Raw genomic sequence first — 21,112 nt, forward strand, 5'->3', positions numbered from 1 at the left:
GACCACTGGCAGGCAGGCGGAGAGGGACCCTAGTAGTGACATCGCTTTTCTTAGCGTCATGGAAGGGTTCTGAATCGCTCTTGCTACCATCTGAGCAATCCTCTCTTTTTTTGTGGTCTGGAAGGTAACACTCCTGGGTGTTTGAGTCCAGTGTTAGTCCTACGAACTCCTGAACTTTGCTGGGCTCCAACCTCGATTTTTTTAGGTTTAAAAGCCAGCCGAGGTTTTGTGGAGTGTCCATCACTCTGTCCCTTGCTTCTTTGGGCCGAGTTGCTCGCTATTAAAAAGTCATCCAAATATGGGATTATTAGAATATCTTGTTCTCTTAGGTGAGCCATCATTTCTGCTACTAGTTTCGTGGAAACTCGCAGGGCTACAGAAATCCCAAATGGCAGGGCCCTGTACTGAAACTGCCTTATTTCGCCTCCTATGAAGACCGCCAGTCTGAGGTATTTTCGTGAGTCTTTGTGGATGGGGACATGATAGTATTAGACCTCAGCGATTCGTACTGTCATGAAGCAATGTGGGAAGAGAATTTTGGTGCTTGACTTGATTGATTCCATTTTGAATTTTTGGTTTTTGACAATCGTTTAGCCTCTTTAGATTTATAACAGTCCAGAAGGTACCATCCGGTTTGGTCACTAGAAAAAGAAGGGAGTAGAACCCTCTGCCTCTCTCCTGCGGGGGAACCTCCTGGAGGACTCTTTTGCTCAACAAGCTTAGGACCTCTTTTTCGAGAGCTTTTTGTTCTCTCGACGATCTTAGTGGGGTCACCACGCATTTTTGAGGTGGGAGAGAGAGAGAAAGTCTATCCTTAGCCCTGATCCGATCAGATTTAATAACCAGGGGTTGTTCGATATTTTCCTCCAGGCTGGGAGAAAAAAAGCTTAGCCTCCCTCCCACCCTGGGCAAACAGTCACTTGGAGGGTTTTTTGTCTCGGGACGAGTTACTAAAGAAGAACCCCCTTGTCCCTCCTTCTGTCGTTCCATTTCTGTTCTCTCGGGGGTCTTCTCTGAAAAAATTTTTTGTTTCGAAAGGACCTTTTAAAGCCTGTAGGACCCAGATTTGGGAATCCCTTCTTTTTATCCCCTGCCTTTTGGAGGATGTCATCCAGCGTTTCTCCGAATAGGAATTTCCCTTCACAGGGAATGGAGCATAGCTTCATCTTAGTCTGTAAGTCCCCTGGCCTTACAAAGGGGTCTTTTAGAGTACCCATATCCTCAAAGGGGAGTGCAAATTTTTTTGAGGCCTTAGCGACCGCCATGTCTAGTTTCAGGGCTTTATTCCAAGACGTGGATGACTCCTAGTCGAATGGATATTTTCTCTTAAGGGAAGGGACCGTGGAGTTCTTCCTATCCGGTCTTTCCCATTCTTTTTTTTATATCAGGCCCGGTACATTCTCGTTTAGCGGAAACACTCTGCGTTTCTTTTGGCCTAGTCCCCCGAACATTATGTCCTGGACTGATCTATCAGGCCGAGGGTCTGCTACCCCCATGGTAGACCATCTGTGAGGTATCTTCCCCTGACGTCGAGACTTCTCACTGGGAGCCTACTACTACATCCCTTTTTTTTTTGCTTTCCCTTTGTGTTTTAGGGATGAAAAGGCACTCTGAAACTCCTTTTGGATTACCGCTCTTAGATCCGAGGCATAATCCGGGGTTTCATCACACAGAACTTCCTGTATGCAGGAGTTGCAGAGCTTTTTATCCCAAGAGGCTGGTAGTGGTCTGCTACAAGTGGGGCATTCCCTGTTCTTTGTTTTCTCTTTCTTCTTTCCCTAATAAGGGAAAGAAGTCTATTATAATGCGGAACATTCACGTAGATCACTTACCCCATTATGCGCGGTTGCAGGTACCGGTTCGGGAGGTGGATTCAGATCCCTCACAGGTTGATACACGGAAGGTGACTTGCTCCTCGCAGTCGACTTGCTCCGCTGCGTGGAGTGGCTACTGGACCGGCCTTCGCGTCTGTCCTTCTCTTTTTGCCCGTGATGGCGGTGTTGCCTGTGCTGCTGCTGCTTAGGCTGCTGCATTGGCTGCTCCTCGTGCTGGTCGCTGTCCTCCATACTTACAGGACGCTTCCAGCAAGGAGTAGCTCCAGCGTTCTCCTTTTTAAATTTCCTGGCCGTGACGTCACTTCCTCTCCTAGCCTGCTCCGCTGTGTGCCCCGGGGAGCGCGCAGTGCGCATGCGCCGACCCGGAAGTCGTTCACTCCATTTCCAGGGCAGCACCATACTGGTACACCTCTGTACCGCGGAGCTGCCCACGCGTGTACCGGCCTCCCCCAGCCTTCTTTCCGGAGCGGCGGCTCGGTCCTCTCCCCCCCCCCCCTCCCGCTCACCCTGTGAAGCCCCTCGGCTACAGCGGTGGCGGCTTCAGGAACCGACCCCGCCGCAACAGGGGCCTCCCCGCTGCCAGAATTACTGACGGGACGGCCCTGGACTCCTCTTCAAAGGTAAGCTGCTGTCGCTGCTGCTGGTTCCACAGGTCACCCGTCAAGGACAGGAACCCAACTGGGGGCGGAGGAGAGGTGCCGCATTTTTATCTGTAGGTTCCTGTCCTTGATGGGCGGACCCCATCTCTCCGTGGTGCTGTCATGGGTGAGAGAGAAAAAACTTAAATATCACATGGTCTTAAGTATTCCGACCCGTTGCTAAGTATTGAGTAGACGCACCTTTTGAGCTAGTAAAGCCATGAGTCTTCTTGGGAATGATGTCACAAGTTTTTCACCCCTGGATTTGGGGATTCTCTGCCATTCTTCCTTGCAGATCCTCTCCAGTTCCGTCAGGTTGGATGGTTTACGTTGGTGGACAGCCATTTTCAGGTCTCTCCAGAGATGCTCAATTGGGTTTAGGTCAGGGCTCTGGCTAGGCCAGTCAAGAATAGTCACAGAGTTGTTCTGAAGCCACTCTTGTCATTTTAGCTGTGTGCTTAGGGTCATTGTCTTGTTGGAAGGTGAACCTTCGGCCAAGTCTGAGGTCCTGAACACTCTGGAAGAGGTTTTCATCCAGGATATTTCTGCACTTGGCCGCATTCATGTTTCCTTCAATTGCAACCTCTTGTCCTGTCCCTGCAGCTGAAAAACACCCCCATAGCATGATGCTGCCACTACTTTTCACTGTTGGGATTGTATTGTGCAGGTGATGAGCAGTACCTGGTTTTCTCCACACATACCGCTTAGAATTATCACCAAAAAGTTCTATCTCATCAGACCGGAGAATCTTATTTCTCATAGTCTAGGAGACCTTCATGTGTTTTTTTAGCAAACTATGCAGGCTTTCATTTGTCTGGCACTTAGGAGAGGCTTCCGTCGGGTCACTCTGCCATAAAAGCCCGACTGGTGGAGGGCTGCAGTGATAGTTGACTTTGTGGAACTTTCTCCCATCTCCCTACTGCATCTCTGGAGCTCAGCCACAGTGATTTGGGGGTTCTTCTTTACCTCTCTCACCAAGGCTCTTCTCCCATAATTGCTCAGTTTGGCTGGACAACCAGGTCTAGGAAGACTGCTGTTGGTCCCAAATTTCTTCTACTGAAGGGTTATGGAGGTCACTGTGCTCTTAGGAACCTTGAGTTCTGCAGAAATTCTTTTGTAACCTTGGCCAGATATGTGCCTTGCCACAATTCTGTCTCGGGAGCTCCTTGGCCAGTTCCTTTGACCTCATGATTCTCATTTGGTCTGACATGCACTGTGAGCTCTTATATAGACAGGTGTGTGCCTTTACAAATCAAGTCCTATAAGTTTAGTTAAACACAGCTGGACTCCAATGAAGGAGTAGAACCATTTCAAAGAGGATCACAAGGAAATGGACTTCCATATGAGTGCCTGAGCAAAGGGTCTGAATACTTATGACCATGTGATATTTCAGTTTTTCTTTAATAAATTTGCAAAAAAATTTACATTTCTGTTTTTTTTCAGTCAAGATAGGGTGCAGAGTGTACATTAATGAGAAAAAAATGAACTTTTTTGAATTTACCAAATGGCTGCAATGAAACAGTGAAAAATTTAAAGAGGTCTGAATACTTTCCGTACCCACTGTATATTCTTGTACATAGGTAGCAGTATTATAGTAGCTATATTCTTGTACATAGGGGCAGTATTATAGTAGTTATATTCTTGTACATAGGAGGCAGTATTATAGTAGTTATATTCTTGTATATAGGGGCAGTATTATAGTAGTTATATTCATGTGCACAGGGAGCAGTATTATAGTAGTTATATTCTTGTACATAGGGGCAGTACAGTCATGGCCAAAAGTTTAGCGAATGACACAAATATTAATTTTTACAAAGTCTACTGCTTCATTTTTTCTAATGGCAATTTGCATATACTCCAGAATGTTATAAAGAGTGATCAGCTTAACAGCAATTACTTGCAAAGTCAATATTTTCCTAGAAAATTAACTTTATCCCCCAAAACACATTTCAACATCATTGCAGCCCTGCCTTAAAAGGACCAGCTAACATCGTTTCAGTGATTGCTCCATTAACACAGGTGTGGGTGTTGATGAGGACAGGGCTGGAGATCAATCTGTCATGATTAAGTAAGAATGACACCACTGGACACTTTAAAAGGAGGCTGGTGCTTGGCATCATTGTTTCTCTTCGGTTAACCATGGTTATCTCTAAAGAAACACGTGCAGTCATCATTGCACTGCACAAAAATGGCCTAACAGGGAAGAGTATCGCAGCTAGAAAGATTGCACCTCAGTCAACAATCTATCGCATCATCAAGAACTTCAAGGAGAGAGGTTCCCTTGTTGCCAAAAAGGCTCCAGGGCGCCCAAGAAAGACCAGCAAGCGCCAGGACCGTCTCTTAAAAGTGTTTCAGCTGCAGGATCGGGCTACCAGCAGTGCAGAGCTTGCTCAGGAATGGCAGCAGGCAGGTGTGAGCGCATCTGCACGCACTGTGAGGCGGAGACTCTTGGAGCAAGGCCTGGTCTCAAGGAGGGCAGCAAAGAAGCCACTTCTCTTCAGAAAAAACATCATGGACAGACTGATATTCTGCAAGAGGTACAGGGAGTGGACTGCTGAGGACTGGGGTTAAGTCATTTTCTCTGATGAATCCCCTTTTCGATTGTTTGGGACATCTGGAAAACGGCTTATACGGAGAAGACCAGGTGAGCGCTACCACCAGTCTTGTCTCATGCCAACTGTCAAGCATCCTGAAACCATTCATGTGTGGGGTTGCTTCTCAGCCAAGGGAATGGGCTCTCTCTCAGTCTTGCCTAAAAACACAGCCATGAATAAAGAATGGTACCAAAATGTCCTCCAAGAGCAACTTCTCCCAACCATCCAAGAGCAGTTTGGCGATCAACAATGCCTTTTTCAACATGATGGAGCACCTTGCCATAAAGCAAAGATGATAACTAAATGGCTCAGGGAACAAAACATAGAGATTTTGGGACCATGGCCTGGAAACTCCCCAGATCTTAATCCCATTGAGAACTTGTGGTCAATCATCAAGAGACGGGTGGACAAACAAAAACCTTCAAATTCAGACAAAATAAAAGCATTGATTTTGCAAGAATGGACTGCTATCAGTCAGGATTTGATCCAGAAGTTGATTGAGAGCATGCCAGGGAGAATTGCTGAGGCCCTGAAGAAGGGTCAACACTGCAAATATTGACTTGCTGCATTAACTCATTCTAACTGTCAATATAACCTTTTGTTACTCATAATATGATTGCAATTATATCTCTGTATGTGATAAAAACATCTGACAAACACACATAAAAACCAGAGGGCAGCAGATCATGTGAAAATATAATATTTGTGTCATTCTCAAAACTTTTGGCCATGACTGTATTATAGTAGTTATATTTTTGTACATAGGGGCAGTATTATAGTAGTTATATTTTTGTACATAGGAGGCAGTATTATAGTAGTTATATTCATGTGCACAGGGAGCAGTACTAGTGTAGACTAGAATGGCTGCATACCTTGGTGATTTTGGGGTCGGTGCAGCGGCTCTGAGGGGTGCTGACGTGCATCCATGGGCTTTCATACATCAGACAGTTCTGGCGCAGGGTGCATTTTTTTTCGGTCACGCACCAACCACATTCAAAGCGGGGATCGGATTTCAAACAGAGTCCACAACTCTCCCGCAGGGCTGAACACTTGTAGAGGTGGGCTGTGGAACAAACCGGAGAGTCAATATCTCCACACGCTGTTCTCATTAATGAATTAATGACATGGCCTTACTAATTAGCGATGTATTACAACTCCAGGCCTTAGCTGAGCATGTCAGACAAAATCAAATAACCTGTATGAAAAGCTCAGAGCAAGAAAAGAAAAATTACCGGAGAACAGTTGAGTCATGCGGACAACAGACAACAACCGGCCTCACCTTGTATGTTTTGCGGGTTGTCGATGACGAAATTTCCATTCCAGACGACAGAAAGGTTCACGGGCAGATCGCTGATGTCATTCCCCTCATAGTTGTACTACAAGACAAAAACAATAAAACAACATGAACAATCACCAAAAATGCCGTCATAGAGGAAAAAAAAAGATGGAAAAAATAATGCAGTAAAATCCCGAGGACCATAAAGGAGGAAGGAAAAGTGGAAGCTCCACGCCCCAGGAAACACTCACTGACGTGGTGTAACCCAGTAACCGCCTAAATCAACTTAATGGAGCACTCCATGGAAAAAAAACTACGTATTATATCTATCTTAAGGATGAAAGAGGTGGAGCAAAAAGGATGAGGAACAGGTGGACCAAGGAGGAGAAAATGGCTCCATCTACTCTGCCCGCACGGTGTAGAACAGTGCATACATTTTTCTATACAATGTCCCTTTAAAATGAAATTAGATAGGACACCATAAGGAGATAAGTTTCCCAAAAAGAAATAAATGACTTCAGGATGACATCACTCGAGAGGATGACATCACGCCCCTGGCAGCAAGACACTGATCACCTCTGATCTTGTGCTCGTCATACTCTCCACATCTCCAGAAATTAAAGGAGACTAATTTATTTGATGGCGGATGAGTCAGATCATCACGTTGGGCACCATAGACCCCTCTGACAATTAAGCCTTCTCTCCCTCCTCCTTCCATCTTTTCTCTGAAGTGTCAGGGCATTATAAATGTCCTGCTTTCTTTACAGCACAGGGATGGGTTTACACGGAGCCCGACAGCTAGAAATTACAATTAAACGTACAGAAGATGAAGCACTGGACTGTCTGTCGTGATTCAGTCCTCACGTTTCAAGATCTCCCGCACATGCAGGTGGTGGAGGATAAGGGGGCATTACGTACATACATAGGCAGCCATGATTTCCTCATTTGTGTGTTTTTGCACACAATCGGAGGCCTCAATGCCATTTGTGAGCGGAGCTTCGGGGGTTGGCAGTGGGATTTAGCTGTGAAACGCACGGCACCTTTGTAAGTGAAATTGGCATTTTCAATTTGTACTCTGACATGTCTCATTTGGGACCCTGGGATCTTCAGAAGGCACCTAAGCCTACAGCTGTCCGGCTACTTAATAGTAATTTCTGCAGAAACTACTGCAAAGAAAAAAAAAATATTTTAAATCTTTGATAAAAAGACAGGTCACTTCTGGGAACCTAAAGAGCATTTCCCCTCAATGTTTGTAATGAGTTCATGCATCGTCCTTTACAATTCAGCTTTTTTTAATCTGGTTCTGGTAAAGCAGAGTGGCACCGAATATGACCGCCACTATAATTCTGCCCCCAGAAGCCCACCCAGGACCAAGCTACGCAGATCTGCCATTCAGCATTCAGAAAGTCAGGTGGAAATATTGGTTCTGCACCCAGTTATCCAAAAACCAAATATGGTCAATAACAGCCGAGCAAGGCTTTGTGCACACGGCGACTTTTTTCTGGGTTTTTGGAGCGGAAACGCAATGTTTTTATGAAATTTTTTTTAAATGAGGATTTGGAGTTTCCCCTCGATTTATGCTCCAAAAACACCTAAAAAAAACAAAAAAAAACCTGACCATACATACAGCCCCAAGGAAGATCACTCGCCCCTGCTGAGGTGCTCCTACTCCTTTCCAAACCTTTCTTGCGTTATTACATTGCAGCATCATGTGTGGGGAGGAATATAAAAAGTTAACGGAACTAATCAAAACAGTACATTTTACAGCAAAAGCGTCATATTAAACCTAAAGATAAAGACCCCGTGCTTGTCCAGTGTCTACAAAGAAGTCAGGAATCTGGTCACCAAACACGACCAGCAGGGAGCAGCAGTGACCTGCGACTGACCAAGCAGCAAACACTCAAAATCCTGACCGCAGCTCTGGATGTGACTGGAGCATGACAGGATCAGTAATAAATTTTGTGTAGGGGTGACGACAGGCAGTGGAACCAATCTTTAGGATAAGTCCATGCAGGTCAGAAAGGTTGAGGATACAGATCTCATCCTCATACTGCAGATTTTTGGGGCAATTCTGCTTTGCACTGAACATGGATAATTACAACAATCTGCAAGAAACCTAGTGTTGCAGACTTTCTTATTTATGCAAAGGAAAATCTGCACAAAATGGAGTTGTGGATTTGTGGAAGAAATGTCGGATTTCATGTGACTTTAACCTTCATTCTGAGGAAGGAGTCATCAGACTAAGCCTCGGACGTCCGCTATTCGCGTATAGGTTCTGTGTATTTTAGAGGCTACACTCAGTTTATAGAGCTGTAAAATGTACATTTTTTTTTTTTTTGCAAAATCACGAAGGTATGTCCGATATCGATACAAGTGTTGGATCAAAATTGTCAATGCGAGTCTATGGGTCGGTGAAAAAAAAAATCAGCACTCGGATGCCATCCATTTTTTACGGACTGTTAGAAAGGAGAAGGTCGGGGGGAACCTTTTTGTTTCTCTTATCCAAGAAAAATCATGAAACTTCACGACATTTGAACGAAACTAGAACATGGATAAAAAGAGGACGTCTTCATCAACCCTTAATTGGATTCAAGGTAAAAACCGTAAAACAAAAAAAAACAAAAAAAAAAAAAAAAAACAGCTTCCTAGAAATATTAGGCAGGATGTCAGCCTTTCTTTATTTCAAAGGGAGCGAGAAGATACAAAGGAAGCTGCTATAGGAGACAATATCCTTAATATGCAGCAAGTCACTTTCTCCATCAGATTCTTCCCCCATTTAGTATTTCAGATCGGTCTGAAGTCGCCATCACCCCCCCCCCCCCACCCTGCTCCCTGACTCGGCCATTTAACTTGTTGATTGCCAAGCTGTCAATATCATTTTACAAGACACGAGACTCTTGCATTCCGTCATATTACAAAGTGACATGCCGTAATTCTGAGATAATGATGCCGTGAATTACTTACAGAGAGATCGAGCAGGCCAGGAGGTCAAAATGAATCCTGAAGCTGTGGCTTCCCGCTGCATTGGCTGTGGCAGCAAATGAGATTACATTCCCTCCCAACAAGAACCCAGGGATTGCCCTGCCTGACACATTAACGCAGGCGGATTAACACGGGAACGAGACCGGTTTGCAGAACATCTCACACTCGTGAGCAGACTGGAAATAAGCGCGGGCGGGAACAAGAGCCAAACTCTGCAGCCCATAGAAGCTGATGAAGAAAAGTCATCAACTGCCTTATTACCACGCTGAAGGCGATAATAAACACAATCTTGAGGGTTTGGGATCTATTTTTCTTTGGATGTTTTATTTGTTTTATCATTTTTACTATAAAAAAATGTAATGAATTACTTAATGTTAACAAATCAGCAGAGATATTAAAAGAAAAAAAAATGTAAAAAAAAAAGTTTTAACACCTACGCAATTTCTTTCCTTTAATTTTTACATTTTTCTGCATTATTTTATTTATTTTTTTAGTGTACCATAATCTTGGGGTATTACACTAAAGGGGGTTTCTCATAAACGGTATATATCATCTAATGACAGAGGTGATAAATGTGTTCAAGTTCTAAAACTTACACAGAAGTATTCATTCTTTTTTTTAATTATTTTTTTTCAACAGAGACCCTTAAAGAAAATAGATCACCTATCCACAGGATAAGTAATAGAAGTATGAACGCCGAGGGGGTCCTGCAGCAGAGATGTCCACTGATCCAAGAAATAATGGGGCACACTAAGGCAAGAATGGAGCAGTACTGAGCACGTGCGACCTCCACTCCTGCAGACTGTGAACACAGCAGTGGTCGCACATGCTCACTTCTGCCCCATACACAAAGTGAACTTTTAAAGCCCCCAATCTCCGGTTCCATGATGCAAGTCTCACCAGCTGGACCCCCATCGATGATAACATTATCACGTAATTAGTGGATAGATTATTGATATTTATGGGAGAACCCCTTTAAATAAGCCAAGTGCTTTAACTATAAGTTTTAGAACTTTAATTTGTGTAAACCCAGTGCAATCACACACTTATCACCTTCTCAGTCCATAGGTGACATATACAGTTCATCAGACAACCCCTGTAATATATTTACTGCAGAGTACAAGATGACCATTTATATATTTTTTTTTGGGGGGGTGGGGGACGGAATCACAATTGATCTACTTTTGAGGAACAGATTATCTAGCTATTCAATTACGGTAATACGTAGTTGCTCATATCCTGTGGTTTATCACCCACGGAGGATACTTTGACCTCTATTTAGACTGTCCTGTGGTTTATTTGGGTCCCCTCACACGGCCATGAAGCAATTCTGATATTAAAAGTAGATTATAGCTCTTACAAAAAAAATTACAAATTAAATTAAAAAAATATATATTTTTTAATGTAAGCTTTGTGAAAGGCCTTCACTTCCCGCTCAACCTCTGCTGTCAGCGCGAGACACACCCTGATGAGAGAGAGTGGTACATCTGCTCTGCAAACAGAGATGACTTCATGTTTCGGTGCGGGCCAGGAGAGCCGCGCTTCAGTCAGCAGGTTAACCGCCTCGGCTTTTCCATGAGATTACTCACCGAAATGCTCCTCGGCTCAATCACAAGAAACATATCACTCTCCTGCCCCGCGGCTTATCCTGCAGATGGCTGTCATTAGCAAATTTCACTTTCAAAGTTGAGTAAATAGAGGTCTATTCAAAGTCGGCCGCCATCACCCTTGAAATGGGCAATTAAAGTCACGAGAAAACCATCAAAAAATGAATTCCAGATTTTTTTGTTCGAAGAACAGATTGCGTCCGGAGTCTTCTCAACGGCGTCTGGGAATTTTTTTTTATTTTTGATGGTTGGTTAAAGGTTTATGGAGAAGATGTGCGCCCATATGTATAACATTAGAGAAATTATTCCTAATTCGAAACCGCAGAAAAACTGGAAGGCTTGTCCTAGATAAGACCTGATATATCCTGGTCTCTGGCGGAGGTGTATGGTCACTCGAGGTTACGTGACCTCAATGAAATTAAAGAGGTGCACTGCTCGTGCCCCAGTAATTCAGAGCCCGTGGTCACACGTTCAGGCACGTTCTCCATAGAAAGGAACCCAAGCTTAAAGGGGTATTCCCATCTGCAAGATCCTTTCCCAATATGTAGTAGGTCTATTAATAATATCAGCGAATACCTTTAATTAGTAACTTAGTATAGTTCTTCTGACAAGCTACGTCGCTTACCCCATGTGCAGGGCACTGTAGTAGCCAACAACTGTCATCATCTGAGTGGTGGTATCCACTGATCCTTAAGCTACTGCAATGTCCTGCATATGGAGTAAGCGACATAGCAAATCAGAAGAACTATACTACATTGCTAATTGGAGGCATTTGTTAAAGGAACCCGTTACCAGTTTTTTTCATGTCTGAACTAAGACTGGCACCTTAATCAGCGCCTGTGCTGTATTCCATAAAGGGGTACATAACACCCTGACTTCCCCTGTATACCTCCAAAAAACCTTTTGAAATTCTCCCCTGCTCTATGTACATCCTGCTCGTCAGGTCCAATAGGCGTCCTTGCTGAGGGGTCCTTCCATCCCCCCGGCTTCTGATCGCCGTCCTCCTGCCCTGATTGACATAGATGACACATCCTGCGTCATCCACATAGCTGGAAAAAATCTCACGCCTGCGCAGACACATCTGAGGGCAGAGCCTAAAAATTAAGGACGCATGAGGACGCAGAAGGGCAGAGCAAAGTGCGCAGGCGCGAGCCGGAAATGTCTCTGCGCAGGCACAAGCTTTTGCCTGGCTATATGGATGATGCAGGAGGCACCAACCAGAGCCGGAGGATGGCGATCAAAAGCCAGGAGGAGGTGTAGCCGCCTTAGGAAGGACACCCATCGGACCGGACGGATTTAGGCTGGTTTCACATTAGCGTTTGTGTGCGCAGTGTTTGATCCGCATGAGTCATGCGTACATATATTTAACATGGTGGTGTACGCAGGGACATGCGTTCGCATGCTTTTGTGTACGCATGTGTCGATTTGCGGTGTGCAGCGGTGTCCGGCAAACGCAACATGTTGCATTTTTTGAGTCGTCAAAAATCCGTCAAATATGCGCAGGTATGCGCATGAGTGCGTAAAAACCCCCCGCATTACTGTCTATGGGAACACATTGGTACGCAAGGACATTCGATACGCATGTGTTCTTCAAAATGTAAATAGAAATCCCATGAGACACGCCTATTTTTGTTTGGTGTCAAATCGAACGCATGCGCATAAACAACGCAAACGTATACAAAAACGCATGCACACGCAGCAATTTTTCCGTCATGCGTAAGATGATGCGCATAAAAACGCTGCGTAAACATGCGTTTTGCAGATGCGGATGATACACTGCGGACTCAAACGCTAATGTGAACCTAGCCTTACATAGTGTGTGGGAGAGATTCAAAATGTTATTGGGGGGTATACAGGGGGAGTCAGGGGGTTATACACCCCTTTATGGAATGCAGCACAGATGCTGATTAAGGGGCCAGTCTTCGCTTAGGCTTTATTATTGCACCTACTACATACTGAGATAGGATCTTGGAGATGGAAATACCCCTTTAAAAGCTTTATCAGGGCTAAGGGTTCAGTGTGTTGCCCTAATTAGATCACCCAAGTATCCTATCCAACTTCTAAATTCGAGGAGCACACATACATCGTTAGACCTTCCCAGAGACACTTTTTGGCCATTATCACAGCAATAAAATGCCGTGGGCCCAGTGGAGCCACTACATACAACAGACATGATAATAAGAGGAGGCAGCACACCAACAAAGCCATCATGTCGGCTACAGACAAGTTTTTTTTGCCAAATTTGATCATGGTGGCATCTACAAATTGTAGAAATGAAGGAGGGGTGTAAACATCTAATGTATCACGGCCAACCGGCAGAGGAGAATCTTCCAGCTCAAAAACCACCAACATGTAGACGATCTAAATCAGAATTGGGTTAGGGCACAGAACAAAAAGTGTTCATGATCCCTAATCTTACAAACCGGGCCTAAACTTTCTGAATCATCTAGAACAGGGGGAAAAAAAAAAAAAAAAGTCTATGAACTGTTTAAAGGTGTCTATAGAATATTTGGCAATTTTGTAGACACCGGTTGGCCATCTATTAGGGTTCTCCTAATTCAAGGTGAAGGAGCAAGCTTGGTGCACACGCCATGGAGGCATGCCTGTGGTAAGAAACGTCTGGCTGCAGCTTATTCCCATTTCCCTAGTGAGAACAGATGTACACTCAGCTCCACTGAGCATGCATGTATATGGGAGGGGTCAAAAGAAAGCAAATGGCTATAAGAGAGTTTGACTAAAAAATAAAGGTAGACTACTTTACACGGTGAATCCAATGAATCCTCTCCATGACTGCATTCCCAATGAATAAATAATTTGCAGAAAAGACCAGAGGTTATCAGTTTCAAGTAAATGAATTCTACAGACGGTCCCTCTGTCAGTGGGGGTTTGGGAACTTTTACCCTCCGCTTCTCTCAGATAAACACATCATTAAATATTTTACAGAGCTCATGCTTAATAACAAAGTCTCGTGAGGATTGCGGCCCGGCCGACGTCTCCGTACAGGAAATCCTTACATGACCACGACTGCTTCTCTCGCATGATGGGTTTAATGTGCCGGACTCGGTACTCAATGTAAAAATCACTCAGAGGCATCCATTACCTGGATACACAATTCATCACCCGAACATCGGCATTAAGCAAAAGCGCAGTGTACTATCTCAGAATAAAGCACTTAACCAGCGCGACACGATGTTACCGAGGAAATTGGGAAATATATTGATGGAAACACATTAAATGCATTGAAAGCATTTGGGGGGGGAAGGATTCATTAAAACCACAACGTCAACATTTTAATCATTGATTTATTTTGTGGATCCGGTGAAGTGTTTTGTCATCTGTAGATTTGCGCTTTACGTGAACTCCGAGGACTCGATGGAAGGAGTGAGGGGGGAGAACAACGCCGCACATTTCCTAAATGGAGAGTAGGAGCTTTTAAGGTGAATTTATAACGGCTCCATCAAAAACTCCAACCCAAAATGCTAGTTAGGAAAGCCACTTTAGGCCAATGAGAAGCCTAAAAAGGCTCAAATCCATACCCTCTGCCTTATTCAATGGTCTTTTTGAAGAAACAGCCTTATGAGTCCTCTTGCCGGTCCGGCCTGGCTATGGGTAGTCTATGAGATGCCAGGACATAGACTGAAATGATAAAATTCTGTCTTCAGCCACCAGCAGGGGGAGCCAACGATCTGCCTGTATGGCGTTTCACACGTGAGGACGATATTACGCATAAAAGTGTAGGCGATTTTTTTTTTTTCCCATGGGTTGTTGACCCCGGTATTTTCTTAAAACCAACCAGCATGCACTAAATTATAAAATAAAGCCCCCTGGTGTTACCCCAACACCCCCCACCCCCACGGCAGCTTGGACCCCCAACCACTTTTTGGATTTTGTCTGCACAAGCATGAGACTGCTAGACAATTTTAAGCCGGAAATGTGGCCAACATGTAACCGCTGCGGGTGGTGATTGGCTGCAGCGCTGGAATGTCCACCCAGCCAGAGCAGAATGTAGAGACCGGCGGAAAACCTGTGCCGCATTGGAAGACGAGTGTCGAGGGGGGAGATGGACAAGTTTGGCCCACAGACTGCCAAATCCTATATACTGTACACACACCACAACTGGCGTCGGACTTATCCCCAATCATCATCTGTAGGGGAAAGTCACAAAACTCGTACACACCAGATGTTCATGTGCCTTGAATTAAAGGGTCATTGTTGACCAACCCCCAGAATCCAGCATATGCCCCGGCTCGATAATAGCTTATGATTTATAATGTGACCTCCTAATTAAAAAAAATGTGTGCTCTCTATGGGTCACACACCCTCGACTTGCTATTACTCTTTTTATTATTACAGATCTCCATTTTTGGCGGTTCACAAAATAAAAGTAAAATAATAAATAAAAAAGAACGAAAATGAAGGCAGTCGTCTTCCAAGAACAAATTTGTTTACTGCCGACACGACGTGAAGAACATAAACCGTTCGATTAATAAGGATTTAGCAGCTTGATCGTTGCAATAAATTCATTTTTTTGGCATGGGATATAATACAAATGTGGAATTTTGTGAAAGGCGCCGGGTAATATTGTTCTTAGTGGTAGATCTGAATAATAGAAAAAATATATATAAAGCAAAAAGAAAGTTAACATGGGGAAATTAAAGACATTATCGTGATTTAGTGGCTTTATGTCATGTTTACTACTGACGCCTCCGGAATTAATTTTCGGATTTATTTTCTGTGGGATTTATAAAAGGAAAAAAAAAAAAAAAAAAGAAAAAAAGAGTGCGGTGCCGACTAGAATTTATGGTTTATACCAACGGCAAAATGCATTAACCAAAAATTGAGAATGGAAGACACCAGCTGAGATGGGGGAAAGGGTAGCTGCCGGGACCATTTCTCTTCATGACTGACTGCCACTCTAAAGCAATCCAAAATAAAAAATCAAAAGACTCCAAAATAAAAAATCAAAATTATATTATTTACAGCATTATTTACCATAATAATAAAATAAGTCATTTAATTCTTGGGGCAAAACTTAAATTTGACCCCTACAGTTGACAAAACAATGTATACGGTTAAAAAAAAATACTGTATTTTAAAGTAATTATAATTTTACTGCCATACCACGCATATATGAAGCTGATGTTTGCCATCAGGCTGCTATGGGCTTTGGCAACAGTAAGGGTGTGTGCACACGTTGCGGATTAATTTCCGCATGTGTTGGCAGAGACCGCAGGGTAAACGCATGCAGTTTTTCCTGCGGATTCCTAGGAAGTGTCCAGCGGATTTGATGCAGATTCTTGTGCGGTTTGGGCTGTGCTGATCGTGGAAGAGAGAGAATTTTTTTTTTTTCCCCCCGGAACGAAAACTGCAGGTGCGGTTCCGCAAAAAAGAAGTGACATGCTGCGGAAAATAAACTGCTGCAAATCTGCACGGAATTTACCACGGCATGTGCACAGCGGATTTGGTTTTCCATAGGTTTACATGGTACTGTAAAACTGCTGCGGATCCGCAGCAAAAACCGCAATGTGTGCACACACCCTAAAGAGACCTGGAATCACCGGCTACCTCAAAACCCCTATAGGGTAAAATTCTATCAGCCACTTGGTCTACATCTTAAATATGGTGTATCTCTTATTCTATTGGATCTGTGTAAATTAGGATGCTCCAAGCATTGTTCCTGCTATTCCTACAATAATCAATGCACGGTAATTTATTTGCACCTTACACAAATAATGCAGAATTCTCCCCCACCTCCACCCGTGACTGCAGACGCCGCACACGGACATGCAGCTGTGTCCTATTTTCTTTCTTGCAGCTGATGACCTCAGCTCCTTGCAAGCTCCGCAGGGCTGGCGGTAACGTACAGGGTGTCTCTGTGGAACCAGGCTGCAATTCATCATCATTTTATCTGCACAAATTTAATTGGATCCTATCAAATTCTCCCGATTCTCCCTCTTCACTTTAAAACGCAGCTACGAGCAAGATAAATGTGACGGCCGCATAGAGAGGGAGAAGGAAAGAGAAAGGCAGAGTGGGGGAACAACAAGGTCTGCACAAGAATTTTGTGGGGTTTTTCTTGCATCTGAAAACTCAATAGAGAAAAGGGAAAAAAAAATGACTGCAAAATCAGCGCTAGAAGGATAAAATCGACTCCATGGACAAAGAGCAAATTTCTATTAGTCTTCGATCCTCGAGAGCAAAATATGAACATATTTTTATGGAAGATACATATTGCACGCACCTCAATATACAGAGATACCATGAATACAAATACCCCGAGAACTCACAAAAAAGGTTCTCCCTGTTATATTCATGTACATAGGGAGCAGTATTATCGATATATATATAAAACTCAAAATCTGTAGTAGCCCGCTCTATACTAATCCACAGATCTCACCCGAATTGGGTGAAATTTGGCACAACCCCTCTCCACCGACAGGAGCAGAATACTGCGCATGTTACATCTCGCTAGCATCCCCCCCATCATGAGATTGGGGCCCCCGAAGTTAGGCCCTATACATATAATGGAGAAATGTGAAGGTGAAAGTAGAAGTGCTGAGGGGAAAACAGTTGTGACTGACAGGGACGGATTATAGCAACGGCGTCAAAGAGTCACTGCTAAAGGGGCCGTACCACCACACACAACACACAAACATTTCACAAACATCACACAGACACCAACCCACTAGCACAACACCACACAAACACCAGACCACTCTAGACACCCACAACACAAACACCACCCACACAGGGGCGGACCTACCGCCTGTGCAGCCCGTTCATTGAACGGGGGCCCCTCCAGCACCCCATACAGGGGCGCAGCTATAATGAGGCGAGTTGAGCCAGCTTGTCAAGTGGCAGGCAGCAGGGGGCGGCATTATGCGCTCCTCTACCCGCAGCACCTACAATTTAGCCTCTTCTGCACGCTGGTGCTGCGGTTCTGCAAGAGGCTGGTAATTGATGAAGTCACAGGAGGGAAGGAGTCAGGGCCCCCTGATCATGTGACCCCTGACTCCTCCCCTCCTGTGACCTCATCACAGGTCCTGTGCGCACAGCCCTAGCCCTTGTTTTATGCATAACTCTGCTGTGCTGGTTGTCATTGTGCTGGATGAAGGAAGTTTACAGGGTGGATGTAGCAGAGCTGTGTGTGTACGAGGAGTAAAGAGCCGAGCCGCGCGTGTGCGAGGTGTAAGGAGCCGAGCCGCGCGTGTGCGAGGTGTAAGGAGCCGAGCCGCGCGTGTGCGAGGTGTAAGGAGCCGAGCCGCGCGTGTGCGAGGTGTAAGGAGCCGAGCCGCGCGTGTGCGAGGTGTAAGGAGCCGAGCCGCGCGTGTGCGAGGTGTAAGGAGCCGAGCCGCGCGTGTGCGAGGTGTAAGGAGCCGAGCCGCGCGTGTGCGAGGTGTAAGGAGCCGAGCCGCGCGTGTGCGAGGTGTAAGGAGCGGAGCCGCGCGTGTGCGAGGTGTAAGGAGCGGAGCCGCGCGTGTGCGAGGTGTAAGGAGCGGAGCCGCGCGTGTGCGAGGTGTAAGGAGCGGAGCCGCGCGTGTGCGAGGTGTAAGGAGCGGAGCCGCGCGTGTGCGAGGTGTAAGGAGCGGAGCCGCGCGTGTGCGAGGTGTAAGGAGCGGAGCCGCGCGTGTGCGAGGTGTAAGGAGCGGAGCCGCGCGTGTGCGAGGTGTAAGGAGCGGAGCCGCGCGTGTGCGAGGTGTAAGGAGCGGAGCCGCGCGTGTGCGAGGTGTAAGGAGCGGAGCCGCGCGTGTGCGAGGTGTAAGGAGCGGAGCCGCGCGTGTGCGAGGTGTAAGGAGCGGAGCCGCGCGTGTGCGAGGTGTAAGGAGCGGAGCCGCGCGTGTGCGAGGTGTAAGGAGCGGAGCCGCGCGTGTGCGAGGTGTAAGGAGCGGAGCCGCGCGTGTGCGAGGTGTAAGGAGCGGAGCCGCGCGTGTGCGAGGTGTAAGGAGCGGAGCCGCGCGTGTGCGAGGTGTAAGGAGCGGAGCCGCGCGTGTGCGAGGTGTAAGGAGCGGAGCCGCGCGTGTGCGAGGTGTAAGGAGCGGAGCCGCGCGTGTGCGAGGTGTAAGGAGCGGAGCCGCGCGTGTGCGAGGTGTAAGGAGCGGAGCCGCGCGTGTGCGAGGTGTAAGGTGCGGAGCCGCGCGTGTGCGAGGTGTAAGGAGCGGAGCCGCGCGTGTGCGAGGTGTAAGGAGCGGAGCCGCGCGTGTGCGAGGTGTAAGGAGCGGAGCCGCGCGTGTGCGAGGTGTAAGGAGCGGAGCCGCGCGTGTGCGAGGTGTACGGAGCAGTGATGAGTACGAAGCGGAGCCGCGTGTGTATGGAGCAGAGCCGCATGTGTGCGAGGTGTACAGAGAGGAGAAGCGCGTGTGTGAGGTGTACGGAGCGGAGCCAAACGTGTACGAGGTGTACGGAGCAGAGATGTGTATGGAGTGGAGCCGCACATGTACGAGGTGTACGGAGCAGAGATGTGTACGGAGCGGAGCCGCACGTGTACGAGGTGTACGGAGCAGAGCCGCACGTGTACGAGGTGTACGGAGCAGAGCCGCACGTGTACAAGGTGTACGGAGCAGAGCCGCACGTGTATAAGGTGTACGGAGCAGAGCCGCACGTGTATAAGGTGTACGGAGCAGAGCCGCACGTGTATAAGGTGTACGGAGCGGAGCTGTGTGCGCGAGGTGTACAGAGCGGAACCGTGTGTGTATGTGGTGTGTGGAGCCATACGTGTACAAGGTGTATGGTGGGGAGCATTCATACCTCCCAGCGGGACAGTCCTGATTTTTAGAGAGTGTTTGCCCCACTGCCCCGGCTGGGAGCTTACTTTTCCCGCGGACACAGGAGTACACGGCAGAGCCCCGAGGAGCACTTTAAAATTCGCACGTGACGTTCCACCGGAAGTGACGTGCTAGAAGCTGAACGGAAATGAGATAATTTCGGGAGGAGATTGTGACGGAACCATGGAGGCACTTCAGGGAATGCTTCAGATCCCATCACCGTGTCCTTCTCCAACAGCGTGGACAGCAGAATCGCCTTGGACTCGGGGATGCCGGCCATGTGAGCGGATCATGATATGTCCTGCATCGGGAGGCTCAGGTGGGCACTACAGTGGGAGCCGGGCTGCTATAGTATCTTTATAGAATCTTTCTTTCTCTCTCTGTTTCTTTATCTCTCTAATCTTTCATTTTTTCTTTCTCTCTGTTCTTTCTTTTCCCTTTCTTTCTCTCTGTTTCTTTATCTCTCTAATCTTTCATTTTTTCTTTCTCTCTGTTCTTTCTTTTCCCTTTCTTTCTCTCTGTTTCTTTATCTGTCTAATCTTTCATTTTTTCTTTCTCTCTGTTCTTTCATTCTTTCTTCCCCTTTCTTTCTCTCTCTGTTCTCTTTCTTTCTTTTCCTCAGTACCAGTCAGTGTGCCCACAGTACAAGTAGAATAAGAGGGGTATGAAACTAGGTGGCACTTGTCACATTGAGCCTCTGATACTTTTTACTGGTGTATAATCATATGCCGTGAGCACCCCCATAAAGTGGGCCAGCCCCAGACAACAGGGTACAAACAAATCATTATTACTATCAGCCCAAGTGGACAATTACATATGTAAAGTTAATGATGTCCCTGTGCCAAGCAGTGCGGAGGATCATAATACACTGAGGAGACCAGAACAGCAGGGTTTGGGGAGAAGAATTATATGGGGCCCATTATACTGTATGAAGTAATATATGGTGCCCATTATACTGTATACAAAAATTGAGCTAGGTTTGAGTTGGTACACATGCAGCATATAAATGCATGTTCACATGGCCAAAAAGCATACAAAACCTACAAAAGACAAAATGAAAAAAACATGCTATAATTAAATAAGTAAAAAAGCAAAAGTGCATCTAAATCACTTAGTTACTAATACTATACAGTGTAGGACCGCCCCGACCACAGAGTACTGTAATATATGGTGCCCATTATGCTGTATGAAGTAATATATGGTGCCCATTATGCTGTATGAAGTAATATATGGTGCCCATTATACTGTATGAATATATGGGGCCCGTTATACTGTATAAAGTAATATATGAGGCCCATTATACTGTATGAAGTAATATATGGGGCCCATTATACTGTATGAATTAATATATGGGCTCATACTGTATGACGTAATATATGTGGCCCATTATACTGTATGAAGAAATATATGGGGCCCAT

General features: G+C 45.8%; 1 protein-coding gene across 4 annotated transcripts in view; it reads right to left on the minus strand.

The window, feature by feature from the left end:
* Positions 1 to 21,112, minus strand: part of PLXNA1 (plexin A1) — a 347,787-nt gene that overhangs the window by 73,183 nt on the left and 253,492 nt on the right. For all 4 annotated transcript variants that reach the window (XM_073575031.1, XM_073575035.1, XM_073575032.1 and 1 more), the window contains exons 11-12: positions 6,347 to 6,443; positions 5,940 to 6,130 (exon numbers count right to left, since the gene is read on the minus strand). In XM_073575031.1, coding sequence (XP_073431132.1) covers positions 5,940 to 6,130; positions 6,347 to 6,443 — 288 coding nt within the window. The remainder of the gene's footprint in view (positions 1 to 5,939; positions 6,131 to 6,346; positions 6,444 to 21,112) is intronic.

The sequence above is a fragment of the Dendrobates tinctorius genome, unplaced genomic scaffold (assembly GCF_039654945.1).
Source record: "Dendrobates tinctorius isolate UK_male_01 unplaced genomic scaffold, ASM3965494v1 ptg000041l, whole genome shotgun sequence".
NCBI lineage: Eukaryota > Metazoa > Chordata > Amphibia > Anura > Dendrobatidae > Dendrobates > Dendrobates tinctorius.